The 17,063-nt window shown below is 39.6% G+C and overlaps 1 protein-coding gene across 6 annotated transcripts in view; it reads left to right on the forward strand.

Moving 5' to 3' along the window:
• The window catches only part of dnah9 (dynein, axonemal, heavy chain 9), a 426,092-nt gene that overhangs the window by 196,010 nt on the left and 213,019 nt on the right, over positions 1-17,063 (forward strand). For 5 of the 6 annotated variants that reach the window (XM_062056457.1, XM_062056459.1, XM_062056458.1 and 2 more), the window contains 5 exons: positions 44-206; positions 435-558; positions 4,626-4,768; positions 13,480-13,641; positions 13,718-13,951. In XM_062056457.1, coding sequence (XP_061912441.1) covers positions 44-206; positions 435-558; positions 4,626-4,768; positions 13,480-13,641; positions 13,718-13,951 — 826 coding nt within the window. The remainder of the gene's footprint in view (positions 1-43; positions 207-434; positions 559-4,625; positions 4,769-13,479; positions 13,642-13,717; positions 13,952-17,063) is intronic. The other variant, XM_062056462.1, reaches the window with a different exon arrangement.

Genomic DNA, 17,063 nt, shown 5'->3' on the forward strand with positions numbered 1-17,063 from the left:
TCCACGGATTCTTGACTGTGACTGTCTGCACCTCCGCATGCAGCTGCCGTATAAATCGAATCCTGGAGTCTCCGCGGGGTAACGCACTGCTGGTTGGAGTAGGCGGCAGTGGCAAGCAGAGTCTGACCCGACTGGCTGCCTTCATCTCCAATCTAGAGGTTTTCCAGATCACTTTAAGGAAAGGATACAGCATCACTGACCTCAAAGTAAGCACTGAATTACACAACACAGGATGTCACAATGGAAGTTTATACATGAGGTGCATTCATGGCTCCCATTCTTTCAAATGGAGTCATAATCTTTTCAGTATAGAAACACTGTGCTTGTTATTCACATGGCATTCTTGCCGATACAACATAACAATGTTTCGCCCCACTGCGGCAAAATCTCATTATGTGTGTCACTCTAACACTCTGTGTCTTTCTCTCACCCAGAGTGACCTGGCTTCGCTCTACATCAAAGCTGGCGTGAAAAATATTGGCACTGTGTTCCTAATGACTGATGCCCAAGTGGCAGATGAGAGGTTCCTCGTTCTGGTCAACGATCTGTTGGCATCGGGTAACAGCAGGCTTCACTAATTATACTGTCTGTCACGTTTTGTGGAAGAGAAACGCTTTCACGTTGACACAGCCAAAAAACAACTGCTGCCATTTGATCTAGGACCGTATAGAATATACTGTAAGGAAAGGACAGCAAACATTTACTGTAGATTTCTAACTTTTCAGACATGTAGAAATGCCTCTTCCGCATAGTAAACCTATTGTGTTTTCCCCCTTGGTGTTTGATACTCATGTTAAACAATGTCAAAGTGGCAAATAATAAGGTTCAGGCATTTGGAAGTGTACCCAATTTGCAGTTTTGGTTCGCTCTGTATGCTGTTTTACAGTATTTTTTAAAAAGTGGGGTAGCATTGACATCAATGCGTGCCGGACTTACTGACATGGGCACGCCCATGTAAATGCACTCGGCTTGACTACGCCGCTGCTTTGCTTCAGAAGCTACAGTATATCGCTGTGCACTGCTCTGCTGTCGAAAACGTTTACACAGTGTTAGTACTTTGAGCTATGAGCCCGAGGGTCTGAGCATTGAGGACTGCCTGGAGAGGCTCCGGGAGAGAGAGCTGGAAAGACTATGGGCCCAAAACACGGAGCTCCTGCAGAATGAGGACAGGTGTCACCAGTGACTACGGAACTCTTGTTGGTCTTGGGGACTTCATTGAGGTACAAAATCCGTCATTGCTTTTTTTTTTCCATATCTGGACTTGAGTTGCTGAGAAATCAGTGGCCTTGTGAATAGAGTGTCCGCCCTGAGATTGGTAGCTTGTGAGTTCCAACCCTGGCCGAGTCAAACCAAAGACTATAAAAATGGTACCCATTACCTCCCTGCTAGGCACTCAGCATCAAGGGTTGGAATTGGGGGTTAAATCACCAAAATGATTCCCGAGCGCGGCCACCGCTGCTGCTCACTGCTCCCCTCACTTCCCAGGGGGTGGAACAAGGGAATGGGTCAAATGCAGAGGGTAATTTCACCACATCTAGTGTGTGTGTGACTATCAGTGGTACTTTAACTTTAATTGTGTTTTTGTTTTGTAAAGACAACATGACGTTTCTTTTATGCGTCATTTTTCCTTTTCTGGTTTCTAAAATGACAACTTGTTTGACAGTGCACTTGGACTCAGCAGCCACTCTCTTTCCGAATTTGTGGATTTATATGTACTGTTTTGGGCTGTGGGGTTAATTACACAGATTATTTTGGCGAGCTGCAGAAAATACAAGAAAGGGATGATGTGCTACAAAGCTTTCTGTGCGGGTAATCGTGTATAGCTGATCTATAGAGTCCCAAAATCAAATACAAAGGGTCAAACATTCGGATAATAGGTGCCCATTTGTTTTAGTGTGTTGGGTTTTTAACTCAGAACTTTTTGAATGTGTCACTCTGACAAAATTAATAGACCAAAATACAAATGTCCACTGCAAAGAATGCTGGTTTTCAGTAGGATGTTTCTACTGTGTGTTCAACATGGCATACTGTCGTCCAGCATGATGTGGTGCCATATCATGGGAATGGTGTGTTTTTAATTTATACATGGTTGCATTCCTCCTAAATATTGTGAATGGTCGGGTATGAGAACTTTAAGAGATTTCCATGACATCTTGCATAAGTGCTCATGTCATAACTTTAGGAATTCTCTATATGCTTGTCCAGCGGCAACCTTTTCTCAGTTTGTTGCTTTTTTTTTTTTAAGGCAGCCAAAAAGGGGACGCTAAAGACCTACCTCATAGTCTGTGTTCCAGTGCTCCAGTCACTTCAACGACAGCTGTTTTAACAAAGCACATTTTGACGCTGGATTCTCAATTATTCATCCAATTATATCCAATTGTACGTATGTTTGCAGATAACCATTTACACGTAACTAAATGAGGCGAGCCTTTGTTTATGCAGCCGTGAGTGGTTGCGAGGGGTGGGGGGCTGGAACCGACCCTAGACTCCTGACCAATTGAAACGGAGTAGACCTGATCAGACGAGGAGGCTGTGGAAAAGGAGGGTTTTAGTGAAGAGGACAACGATAAAGATTTGCCCTGTAAACAACCTTGAGATTTATGGAGTATTTTCTTGAAAGAAACTTACTATAGTGCCCCACTTAAATCCAATATCATGAATAAGCCCTTGAATTGAGCGGGATAGGGCCCCTTTAAAATGGAATGTTTTATTTTCATTGCTCTGCCATTATCCTTTTGGTCGTGATGGCATCTATAACACAAGGGCACCTGAATTAATTATCTTAAAATAGTTTTTGTATTTATTTCAGGTGTTCAATTCGAAACGTGATATTCTTAGGGACTTATCTACTAAGATCACAAACAACACGCTCTAAACAGCGTGTGCAAACTACATAAATGGGTGTACTATAAGTAGCCATCAGCTTTGCCTTTGCATTTGTTTTAGTACACGCAAACCTTTAGTAGATCAGGCCCTTACAATATATTTTATGGATATACTAAACAGAGTGAAATATTTGCTGTATGTGTTTGAATTTCATAACGTGTTAATAATTTTGATAATTATTGCTTATAAATACTAAAACATGTTTTAAAAAATCAGTAGTTTGTAAAGTTTAAAAGGTTGTCACAATTTTAATATTTTAAATTGCCGGTTTGTACTGGAATCAGCAAATGAACTGCACACATTTCCTAAGTCATTAACTGGTCTTGCAGTCTGAATAGAACTCCTGAAATCAAATACATTTTGTATGATATTGTAATTTACTGAGACGCCTGTTTTTTCTTCAAAGTTTTAATGTCAGTTTAATCTGTGAGTTTTTGTTTTTATTGCAGTTTGATCACCACTTGTTTTTCAACATATACCAGTGCATAGTGACACTTAAAATGTGATAATTTGTGTACTTTTTAGCTTTGTGCTTGACTTAAACTCATTAAGTCCCCAAGTAATGTATAGGAAGCTTTTTTGGGTGGTTGTCATGTGACAGACATGTGACTACACAAATTATGCCTTCCCCAAAATGTCAGTGACAAGTGAACACTAGCTAATTTCTAAAATTCTGTTTTAAAGCCATTTGACAATTATAATGCTTTAATAGTGTGTCAAGTCTTACAATTACGTTGTTCTTATTGTTTCTTCATTGAATGAAAACAGATAGGTAATTATTACTATTGGGCATTCAGCCTTAAAATTGCAATGAAACTTGGCATGATGTATTAGTCACAATAGCAAAAATGCTAGTATCAATATGTCATGATATGTTCTTTGTTTCAATTTAAAGTACATGCGTGTTACTAAGCACAGTGAAACTGTCAAATAACGAATACCTCTACAACGAACAATGTAACATATATGTATCATCTCTAATATGAATTTACATATTTTAGAAAATAATTACCATTCTATGGGCAGCACGGTGGAAGAAGGGTTAGTGCGTCTGCCTCACAATACGAAGGTCCTGGGTTCGATCCTGCACTCGGGATCTTTCTGTGTGGAGTTTGCATGTTCTCCCCATTACTGCGTGGGTTCCCTCCGGGTACTTTGGCTTCCTCCCACCTCCAAAGACATGCACCTGGGGATAGGTTGATTGGCAACACTGAATTGGCCCTAGTGTGTGAATGTGAGTGTGAATGTTGTCTGTCTATCTGTGTTGGCCCTGCGATGAGGTGGCGACTTGTCCAGGGTGTACCCCGTCTTCCGCCCGAATGCAGCTGGGATAGGGTCCAGCACCCCTTCAACCCCGAACGGGACAAGCGGTAGAAAATGGATGGATGGATAGATGAACCATTCTATGTGTTCCACTGGGTCTGTTGATTATCTGCACTCCAAATGTATTTGGATTCTAATAGGATGAAGTATTTTTAACGATCATTTTCAGCCAGAATATACCCATTCACAACAGATAAAAATGACAACTTAGTGTATTGATACTTCTGCTCTTTAGCTTTGAGATCCAAAGAAGCAAAGACAGCTCTAAATGGGTATGGATACTTTTGTTGTTAAAAGCTGAGATGCAAAGAATCAAACAAAGCTCTAAGTGTGAAAGCCGACAGGAAAAAAATCGAACAACAACTGAAAGAGTAGTTCTAGCAGTAATATGCATTCTCATTATGTTCCCATTCAAGGGGAAATTCCGGACCTATTCCCAGACGATGAGGTGGAGAACATCATTGGCAGCATGAGGCCAGAGGTGCGCAGCTCAGGATTGATGGATACAAGAGAAAACTGCTGGAAGTTCTTCATCGATCGCATTCGAAGACAGCTCAAGGTGAACTTATCAGATAGACACACACACACACACACACAGTACAAAGAGCAGTATGTTCTGTTCTGTTCACAGCTAATGATCCAGAGAAAGTTGTTCTTTGTGACTCTCTAAGTTTGCCATTTATTTTTTTCTCAAAAGTGCACCTCAGTTTGATCCTCATCTCCTCCTAATATAGCTACAGTGTGCTGCTTCCCAACCCACACCTCATTTGTGATGCCTTGATACAAAACACTGTCATCCTTAGATAAACATCTGGCTTCATGATTAAGCTTTCTCCAGACAATTTCCTCTTAATGACTTTACAAAGGTGGTGTACTGTCATAAATCACTGATATGAGTGGAAACATGCGCAGTTCAGCTGTAGATAATTTACGTTAAGCTGTTTTGTTCCCCTCGGAAACTTGGGAACTCTCAGGGGGATTCCTTTTCCTGACATTACCATCCATATCCACAACCCTGCATTTCCCAGCTCTGTGGATCACTAGGGTGGGGAATGAATAAATAAGGAAGACAATCCCATGAGTATCGTGGGATCACGCCAGAAAATTATCTCTTTGGATTAATGTGTGGGATGTACGCCGTTCCATGTTCTGACGTTTTGTGATTACGTAGGCACTCCTATGAATTATTGATAGTGTACGTTTAAAAAAAGTTATGTACGTGTGGAGGACGACTATGTAGTCACATCTCGCTACACTGAGGAAGGACAACATCCCTTGTATTTTTAGTAGGGCTTAAGGATTAACATATTTAATTGCGATTAATCACAGTTTGCTCAAAGTTACCGTATTTTTAGGACTATAAGGCGCACCTAAAATCCTTTTGTTTTGTCAAAAATCGACACTGTGCCTTATACCCAGGGCTCTTAATGTACGGAATAATTCTGGTTTTGCTTACCGACCTCGAAGCTATTTTATTTGGTACATGGTGTAATGATAAGTGTGACCAGTAGATGGCAGTCACACTTAAGCCACACGTGTAGATGAGCAAGATGACGGCAGTAAACAACACCAAAACTTTAAATGTTCCATTGAGAATATAGAACATTACAAATGGCGCTCAAAAATCTGTCAAAATGTTTTAGTACGTCTTTGGTAAGCAATGAAGCCGCACCGCTTGATGGATTGTGGGGGTATTACTACTACCGTAGTCAGACATACGAGTATTATTATGGTGTGTGTAAGTACTGCAAAATGCACCTATTGGCAGACATATCATCTGGGGTTTTATTTTACAATACTATGCAAAACCAACCTTTCTTACCTATTGGTTCCTGCTGATGTGTATTTGGGATTTGCATAAGTCCTCAAAATGTGTGCACGTCCGCCATCGTAGTCTGTGTCGACGCCGTAGTCAATAAGCTCCTTCTTTTTCTCTTATCTTCTTGTCATGGGACATTCACCCTCAGCTGTTGCCTTTTGTAATATAAAGTAGCATAAAATTCTAACTTATATCCATCAGTAGACTCGCTATGGAATCGCTAAAAACTACCGGTGTAGTGGGTTTACATAATTCACCCACGGAACTTTAGTTATTAGAGAGTTCCGGTTGGACGATTTTTCACGGGACACATTTCCGGCGTGGTTGTTGCATTAGTGAGCCCACAGATGAGGAGATGCTGCTCCGTTATTGATTCAAGTAAAGTCTGCATGTCATTATAACAGTTAGCGCCCTCTTTTGACACTTTTTCGACTCCCGTCCTTGCACGCTACACCGGTACAACAAAGAGAGTACAATAACAAAGAGTACAATAAATGAGACCGCCCACAATACGTCGCATCCTGAAGAGTCGGTCAGAAAGCGACTTAAAGATGGTCTGTAAAACATAATCAATGCAACATTTTGACCAAAGAATCACCATTATATGTTAAGTAGACCACAAGTAAGTGTTTTAAAAAAAAATAAAAAATCATAATATGACCCCTTTAATGCACCTTACAATTCTGTGCGCCTTTTGTATGAAAATAGACCCGCTCATCCGCAGTGCGCCTAAAAATCCAGTGTGCCCAATGGTCCGAAAAATACGGTAACTCAAAATAATCCTGATTAGTCATGGATAGGTACAATTTTTCATCATTAATAAATGTACTCTGGACAGATAATTCTCAAGTTTCTCTGACCATGATCGGACAATTAGTTTGCTCCAATGAAAAGTTTTTTTTACATTAAGCTTTTTTAAACAGCTTAACACAACATGGACATAAACACGCTATACAAAAATAGTAAAATAAATACTTGCAGTGCGTTGATGTCTTGCCAGTTTTTTGTATTTTGCAAGGATACGGAATTTGTATTCCTGCTGTGGAAGCACTTGCATTCAGAGGAGGAGCAACAATTCCATGTTTCAATACCAATTTCACACATTAATAACATAAAATGTGGATTTATGATCATGCTTTGATTGTCAAAGATGTTTGGTAATGTAATCTGTGATATTTCTACCTGAATAAATATTCTGTACATTACATGTAGTAAAAGTTAATAGTGTTCATATAACAGAATGACAATTTTTTAACCTTATTTAGCCATTATTAAAGTCTAATATTTAAGTTTCACTTCTTCCCACTCCTTTTTGGATATGAAAAAAACCCATTATGTATTGTTTTCATTTGGTATTCATTTCTATTTCTGTACTTTACTGTAATGTTATTGGGATTATTTCCTTTTTTTTAAAAATTATTTAATTTGCTTTGTTTTAACGTATCCAAAATAAACTACTACTGCTACTTCTACTACTAATAATAATAATTAACATTATTATTCTAATCAAAATGCTAATCATTCTGTAATTGTGGAATATTAATCAGAACAGGTTATAAAATAATATACACTTTATTTGAATCTGCCAAAAAACATTTATTTATGTAGAAATATCACAGATTACATGACAAAACACCTTCGTCAAAGCATGATTAAACTGTTAGAAGATTTTTCATTTTGTTATGGCAGTTAGACTGAATTAGACACGTTCGTTGTGTCTTTGAGCATGACACTTCACCCTTGCTCCTGATGGGTCGTGGTTAGGGCCTTGCATGGCAGCTCCCGCCATCAGTGTGTGAATGTGTGCGTGAATGGGTGAATGTGAGGTAGAAAAGCGCTATACAAGTATAACCCATTTACCATTGTGAAGCTGGAAGTATGAGATTGGTATGAGAAGAGGGTTCTTGGCATGTTTTGACAGCGTAAAAGTCTCTAAAAAAATGGTCTAGAATCCCTTCTTACTGTCTTTCTTTTCTGCTAAGGTTGTATTCCATCCTACTATAGCAGTTAGCGTAACAATTTTATTTTTATGATATCAATGCACTCAACCTTAATTCAAACACGGAAGTAAAGCTCCACCTCTACCAGCGGCAAAGCGCACAGCACGCTTTTGCTCTAATGATGTTGTTTCACAGCGATCAAAGATAGAATAGTCTTGTCAGTAGAATTTTTTTTTACGCTCAACTACTTCCACATTTTTCATTCTATTCAAACCTCTTCCAACAGAAAAATGTTTAGCTCAATCAGAACATGGATGCTATCTACTTGCAGCACACAAAAATTCCCACATTTTCTGCACTAATAAGTTTTCCCTCGTAACATCCCTATTAGAAATCAATGTATGATGTTTAGTTCGTTTCCCACATTTTTCTCTCGAGACAAACCATTCCAATTGAAAACATCTAATAATCTTAGTGGTCCACAGGATATTCAGGTAGAATCCTTTGCACATTTCTATCAACTTTAGCCCATTAAAAAAAGTAATGTACTTGGTAGTTTAGTGTGACTTTTGAAGAACTTTTGAGCTTTAATTGTCTACCTTACTTTTACAAAAAGTCTGAACTAATGATGCATGTTCATTAATATGCAAATACATCACTTGCACATTTTTCAACAGCCTGATTTGAATACATTTTCAAGAATTCTGAGGTTTGGTGAAAATGCAAAAAGCATAGATTACCAAGAATTATATTACCTTTGTCAAAAGGTTTCTGGAAATGTTGATGGAAAGAGGCAATCGGTACAAAAAAATTGTCAATAAATGGGCAGATTGTGGACTTTGTCTCAGTCCCAATTCCCCAAACCATGACTAAAACTATACAAATGCAACATTCATACTAATGCTACTACACAAGCTATTATTTTGAGTAAGCACAGTAGGTTTTCTTTGCAGTTATCAAAGTTGGCGTTGGTCAAAAGGTTATATCAGTTTGCCTACTGCATGTGTGCATGCTGGAGCGTCCGGTTGGGGCTCTCAACAAGCCAGTTGCCTTCAATCGGTCGTTTAACACTAGAACTCCCTAAGGCGAGCCATTTGGCTTTCTCCCGAAAACTCCCAAGAGCGAGCCAAATGGCTGGATTAGTCCAGCCCATCATGTCACCATTGTTCTGTACAGGAGGCAAATGCTCCCCACAGAGCATGTCTATTAGCCATTTATTCAACTCAACTCTGCCTCTGCTGCCATCTCATTTGTCACCTTAGCACAGTACATTGTGGTGTTTCTACGGAAGACACATTTACACTTACGTTTTCGCATCAAAATATTTTTCAAAGAATACGTACCAAACAAGATGTGTTGAATGCTCGCCTCAGTCGCATGTACTCGCTGTTCCTCTAAACGCCACACTCAGGGCGGGGAGACGATCAGGAGCACCAAAACAAGCTTGCTAGTTAGCATCGTTAGAATCATCTAGCTAGTTTTGTTGTTGTTGCCTATGTTTGCTTGCCAAGCCACAACGTTGGCAGCCGTCCGCTTTTCTGCTAATCATATTTGGATAATTACAATCCAAACACGGTTCGTATTTATTAGTAGCCAGCAAGAAGGTATATTTTTGACGTGACGGATTGTAAACAAAAGTATATTACCTGAGGGGGCGTGGCTATTGGATAGACTTGCTAAATGGGAAACTTTTTCTGAGTTCTCTGCATGCATGTTGTTGAATTTTACATGACATCTTAAGTGATAATAATGTTAGTAAATTAATTACAAAAAAAGAACATGTGGTACAATGCATGGGACATGTAAGTGTCAAAAAGACAGCCAAAGGAGGTTGGTAGATGAGAATACATCTAAAGGTGAAATTTAGTGTGGAAATGCACCCAATTGCAGGAAACATAGTCTTGATTTTCAAAATTTTCTTTCGGGGCTTGTGTGGCAGCACGTTGTTCCGATAGGGCACATATGTCAGAGTCAAGGCCCGCGGGCCATATCCGGCCCGCGAGAAGGTTTTTTACGGCCCTTGGGATGATCTTGATTTATTATTAGAACCGGCCCGCAGACCGCAGATCTTTTTTTTTTTTTTTTTTTTTTTTTTTTAGACCGCAGATCTTTTACACGCACCAAGCGGATGCCGGTCCAAGGTTCCGAAAGGGGGCGAGCGGCCCGCCGGGACGCGCCTGCCGGCCGAAGGGCTGCAGCCCGGCCGGCAGTCGCGGAGCCCGCCGTGCCACGCGCGCCAAGGGGGCGGGCCGAAACCCGGCCCCGAGGCCCTGAGACTTCTGCTTTGTTTCCCCAAACCGCGCGTCACCGCCGGGCCCGCACCACCGTCGGGCTGCAGCCCGAGCGTCGGTGGCGGAACCCGTCATGTGCCGCGCGCGCCAAGCGGAGCGGGGGGGGTCAAGCGGGCCGAAACCCGCAGGCCACCCCCTCACCACGAGGCCCTGAGACTTCTGCGTTTGACCCCTACGCGCGGCCCGTCGGGACGCGCCCGCCGTCAAGCCACGAGGGCCAGCCGTCGGGTCGCGGAGCCCGCCGTCCCACGCGCGCCAAGGAGCGGGCCGAAACCAGCGGGGGGTTTCGGGCACCCAACTCGCCTCCCTCCCACGGAGGGAGGAGGGGGGTTTAATGTGAACATTACTGTGCAATCACATATTTAGAGTTTTTACTCAATTCAAGTTTAAAAGTTAAAGTTTAATATTTGTTTTCACTGCATGTTACTTCTCCTTAAACAAAGTGTTGTTTTTGATTTATAGATTTTTGCACTTTATTTTATTGTATTTCAATTTAATTATATTTTAAAAATATTTCAGTTGAGTGGATGATAGAAAATTGCTATTATTGTTTTTTTCTTTGAAGTAAATTTAGCCCACTTTTGCTAAAATAGAAAATATAGGCTACTGATGGTGCCTTGAATACCGGTTTCTTTCATTTAATGTTCATGTTATGGGGATTTTTATATAAAGGAAATTTGTCTTTTGTGTCTGTTGAAAATTAAAGATTACTGACAGAGCCATAAGAAAATATTGCTTTATTTATCTGATCATATTGGAATATATTTGTTAGGTTTTCAGTAGGTTCAATTAGGTTCACTAGACTATATGCGTCATTTAAAAATTTTTCAATGAACATTCGAACAGTCCGGCCCTCGGCTTGTAGCTAAATTTTTTATTTGGCCCTCCGTCCATTTGACTTTGACACCCCTGCGATAGGGGCTCAGATGATTGAAAATAAATAAAATAAAATCATATTCAAAAATAAAAACACTATCAAATAAAAGCTTAAACTAAAAAGTCAGTGGCAGTTTTGCACAAGGCCACTTGAATATGGACTATATAAGAAACAGTATTTCTAATCAGACTAGAGATATTTACAGCTAATATTGCAGTCAAGACAAGAATTTGCATAACCCGTTTACACTGCACACCAAATAAGACCTGGACTAGTGTTGTCCGGATACCAATATTTTGGTACCGGTACCAAAATTATTTTGATACTTTTGTAAATTAAGGGGACCGCAAAAATTAGCATTAATTGCTTTATTTTAACAACAAATCTTACGGTACATTAAACATGTTTCTTATTGCAAGTTTGTCCTTAAATAAAATAGTGAAAAAACAAAATAACTTGTTTTTTATTAGTAAGTAAGCAAACAAAGGCTCCTAATTTAGCTGCTGACATATGCAGTAACATATTGTGTCATTTTCTATTCTATTATTTTGTCAAAAGTATTAAGGACAAGTGGTAGAAAATGAATTGTTAATCTACTTGTTAATTTACTGTTAATATCTGCTTACTTTCTCTTTTAACATGTTCTATCTACACTTCTGTTAAAATGTAATAATCACTTATTCTTCTGTTGTTTCGTACTTTACATTAGTTTTGGATACCACAAATGTAGGTACCAATCCGATACCAAGTCGTTACAGGATCATACATTGGTCATATTCAAAGTCCTCATGTGTCCATGGACATATTTAATGAGTTTATAATCATAATATAAAATAAAAGATGTTGTGATGCCAAGAAATATTGACGTATTGACTTGGTATCATTACAGTGGATGTTAGGTGTAGATCCACCCATGGCGTTTGTTTACATTTTGACACCGGTGAGCTACGGTGTGTAGTGAAGCATGTTTAGCTATTCCTCGTCCTGCAGGGATGATACTTGTAAGAAACTGACTTTATTTGTCACCATGGAGGCGAGGATTAGTGATTTAGAAGTAGCTAAAACACTGCCAAACGCGGCTTGATGTTAGCCGCTAGCTAGCTAGCCATGTCTTAAAGCACCTCTTCCGGCAGGCGTTTCAGTGTTATAACTTCACCTTTATCGTTTGTTTTTAAGCCAAAAAGCGTCTGTTCTCCCTTTTCTGTCTACACATTGTGTCTGCTTATAAGTATTCCGTGATTGTGCACTGCAGAACATGTTCGTCAGCTCGTGAACCAGCAATGACACCACGTGACGACGACAAGGGCGCGGGGCGGTGGTTGCGGACCGGTACTATACTAATACCTGCAAGCCTGACCGGGACATTCGAAAGTTCTCTTGCCGTTCCTCTGGCACAACACAGTTGGTGACAAACATATCCCTTAAGGCTGCCGTTCTTCCAGGCCTTATCCAAAACCGTCGCTCAACATTGCTATGTGTTGTATCCCAAATAGCTGCAATCGCGCGTTTCCTTCTCTTAAGGTATTCATGTGTGATTTCTTTATGTAGAAGAAGGAGAAACACAGGGACGTCTGGATGATTCGCCTTCATCTTTCTAGTGTTTACCTATGAGTGGAAACCGGTTGTTATATAGCTGGCTGTGGCGCGTTCTTTCTTACGTCACTTCCTCTCCGAACTCCATTTATAAATGATCAATGAGTCCATACAGAGCTAAGAGCCGGAGATTCAAGAAATAGACGGTGCACTTACCCGTGTAAAAAAATATTCAAGGAGAGGAACCTTAAATGATGGGTTAGTGTGGCTGACACGGGGTTTAGGCTAAATAATTATCCGTTTAAGGAGTTATACGGCTTAATATAGACAGGGCCTAAGGCTCCCTTCTATTTGAGCATACCCCTCCCCCTGTCTGAGCATCCGAGTGGTCCACCACATCCCAAAGTAATGGCTCGATTTACAAAAGAATTGAGGCTAATTGTTGATCGGTTTGTGGTAAATTTCAAACTGAGAGCCATGTGGCTCTCCCCTGGGAATTGCAGGGGGGTAAAAACAACCTGGGAGTTCTAGTGTTAATGTGCCAACCTGCTGGAATGTTTATTTGCTTAATGATGTTTATACATACAATATCTTACATATTGTTCATTTTTTGTTGGTTGTTGAGAAGTGCTAATCTTTAAAAGATGTTTCCTTATATACAATATGTGTGTGTGTGTGTGTGTGTGTGTGTGTGTGTGTGTGTGTGTGTGTGTGTGTGTGTGTGTGTGTGTGTGTGTGTGTGTGTGTGTGTGTGTGTGTGTGTGTGTGTGTGTGTGTGTGTGTGTGTGTGTGTGTTTGAATGAATGGTAGGTTGCTCTGTGTTTCTCTCCGGTTGGTAGTAAGCTGAGGCTCCGTAGCAGGAAGTTTCCCGCTGTGGTGAACTTTACAGCTATCGTCTGGTTCCATGAATGGCCGCAGGAGGCGTTGGAGTCAGTCAGCCTCAATTTTCTGCAGGACGTGGATAATATCGACGTGAGAGATGCTCATATTGGAATATGCATAAACTGTTGCTGTGCTACTAAAACTTTGGTGCTTGTAATCCATGCAGCCGGAAGTGAAGGAGTCTGTCAGTAAATTTATGGCACACGTCCACATGAGTGTCAACCAGACATCAAAGGAGTGCCTAGCCGTGGAGCGGCGCTACAACTACACCACGCCAAAGTCTTTCCTGGAACAGATAAAACTGTACCGCAGTCTGCTGGGACAGAGGTGTAAAGACCTTAGCAACAAGATCGAACGGCTGGAGAATGGCTTGCAGAAACTCAGCTGCACTGCTGCTCAGGTTCGTTTCACGTTTTTTACCTTTTGTGTTTACCTTTATATTTCACCTTAAAAACTCTTTATCTTCCTTTTTTTAGTCTCATTTTTTATGTTCGACTTTACATGTGTAAAGATAGTTTTCACATGTAAACATGTGACACAGGGTCTGATCATGTGACATAGGGTCTGATCTACTAAGATTGAAATGCAAACTATGAAATTGCATGTACTTGTAGTGGGCGTTATGCATGTGATCTACTAAGGCTGTGTGCAATTAATAACTGGTGCAGACCGCCATATTTAAATGAGGTTTTTGAATGAACTATGCAGCTTTCACCATGGAGGCACTCATTTACTGCACATCCAATTTAATGGGCATTTTAGACGCAGGAACCCAATTTTTAGTGCGCCAAATGTGTGCTCATGTAAGATGCTGGCACTAAATGACCCAAGAAATGCATATTGCAATACTTTTTTCATATAGGTGATGTGTAAATAGTATCTCTTCTGCCTGGCAACAGACACCAACACACATCAATTAAGTAATAATAAGCCACTTAAAGCATCCAGCAGCTATAAAAATTATAAAATGATACTGCTGAAAAGACGATATGTGTATTTGTATTTTTATTTTTAACAGTCCATGTACAAAAGTATGTTGATAGGAATACATAGTGCGATCAACTCTTTTCTCACAGTTTGCACGTTCTTTCTCGACGGACTAAATAAAGATGCCAAACAGCTGCCGCAGAGCAGTTAATGTCTTGCTAAATCACACTGCGTGTGCTAAATAATTGTGTTTGCATTTCTTCCTCCCAGCATTGTCAGTGTTCTGATGATCAGCATATATTCTGCATATTCATAAAGAAAAACACGCTAATTGTATTGCGCTCCTTATTTTGCTCACTTGAAGGGGAAATTTTGCCTATAATTCACAATCTTTATGAGAGACAAGAACACATATATATTTTTTTAATGCATTCTAAATCGTAAATTGTCCGCTTACAATGGGAACCATTAAATAATTGCATCTATTGCATTTATTCCGACAATAAAACCGAATAAATGACCATCCAAAAAGCCTAAACATTACCTGTATATTAACCAGATATTAGCGATATTGTTATTATAAGCGCTAACAATAAGGACCTACTGCTGGCTATATTGACATCCTCAGCTCATGAAAGTTAATTCCTGATCATAAATACTGCCTGTCACCTTGATAGTAAAATGATGTGGACATAAACTGCAATGTTGGTACACTTTGAGAGCCAATTTAGACCCGGAGATGGCGAGAAAGACACGCAAAAGACGCTGGTTTGCAACCAACCTTTCTGTAACCCATTGCGAAGACATTCTTAATCGCAACGGAAATATATGAACATCCTAGCAGTTGGTATAATGACAGTAGGCATTGTACAGTAAGTGATATGTTATTATGTTTGTTGGCTCTCATAAAGTCTGCAGTGAGTAATAGTCAGTGATGTTGTTTAAAAAAAATTTTTTTTTTAATTAATGCGCTGCTAATGCTTAAAATGATCAAAAAATGTAAATATTACATCTTATTATGAATGCGCCTGTTACTACATTACATATATACTTACAGCGTGTAAATTAATCGATAATGGAGGCGTTTAGAGGTTAGCCCTTTTTAGGCCGAATAAAACGACTCCCATAGGCTCCATTGTAAGTGGACTTTTGCTCGCATTTATTTACTAGTTAGAATCATTAAATAGAAAAACATATGTGTGCTTGTCTTACATTAAGATTTTGAATCATAGGCAACATTTTTACAAAGTGCAGTTTTCCTGTAAAGGGGAACTGGGTTTTTGGGGGGGAATTTTGCCTTTCGCTCAAATCATTATGAGAGCCAAGAAGACACATGTCTTTTTTTTGGGGTGGAGGGAGGTTTAAAGATGATAAAAAAACGTTTGAAAGATGTGGCTTATGAGAGTCACTGTTGTATCCTTCAAAACCCTCCATCAATAGTTTATATACACACTGCAAGTATATATATATATATATATATATATATATATATATATATACTGTGTAACAGACACCTTCATAACAATATGTAATATGTTTTATATACACACTGCAAGTATTTATATAAAATGTCATAACAGACACCTTCAGAACAATGTGTAATATGTACAATATTTACCGTATATTGATCATTTTAATCATTGCCAGACTAATTATTTGGTGCATTTATTTCCGTTTCCATAGCAGCACACGTCTGATTTTGGCAACAACAAGCTAATCATGGCATATTCAGTAACAAACAACGGAGATGACTATTTTTGGGAAAATGAGGATTCACAACCTTATCTTTTTAAAACTGAACGAACAAAGGATGAACTGCTGCTTCTAGAAGGGCGCACAAAGAAAGACTGAGACGTTAGAGCAGACGGAAGCCGAGAGAGGGAGGTGAAAGTGACTCGAAGCTGCAAAATGTGGAACTTGAAGCCAAGCTATTCCGCCATAAATAAAGTACTTACCCATAATTAAGCGGAAAAAAACGTCCCTAGCCAGCTGGAACAAACAGACAACTGTCTATTGAGTGAGTCACACTTTAGATTGATCATGATACACTCCGCACGTCATGTGTTTATCTTGACAGACAGCATATGCTGTTTGGCTAGCTGTGTACAAACAAAACATGAAATAATACTTTACAGATACTGTAATATGTTTGTTCGTGTTTTTCAGTCAGTACAGATTGGTATCTTATCGCATTGTGTTGTGCATTAAAAACTCAAACGTGTTTCGTGCTGACGTAGAAGCTAGCTTATCTCTCGCCATAGCTAGCTTCTACGTAGATGTGTTACTACGCTAGAAAAATAGTTCCTCAGTGTTTGCTCTTGCAATAACAATGTTGCTACAGCTTGGTTATCATACAGGTTACGGAACATAAATGAAGTATTGTTGACTGTTTTTGAAAGCATTTTAAAGAGATTTAGATGTAGAATTCATTGCTCCCATTAGCTGCATTGCTACCCACCAAGAACAAGCGTTTTGTTTTGTTTTTATGTTAGAATGCACAAAAAAACAAACTTTTGTCTTCTTGTCTCTTATAATGATTGTGAATGATAGGCAACATTCCCAAAAAAGTGCAGTTCTATTTAAGA

This window comes from Entelurus aequoreus, linkage group LG08 (assembly GCF_033978785.1).
Source record: "Entelurus aequoreus isolate RoL-2023_Sb linkage group LG08, RoL_Eaeq_v1.1, whole genome shotgun sequence".
Classification (NCBI taxonomy): Eukaryota; Metazoa; Chordata; class Actinopteri; order Syngnathiformes; family Syngnathidae; genus Entelurus; species Entelurus aequoreus.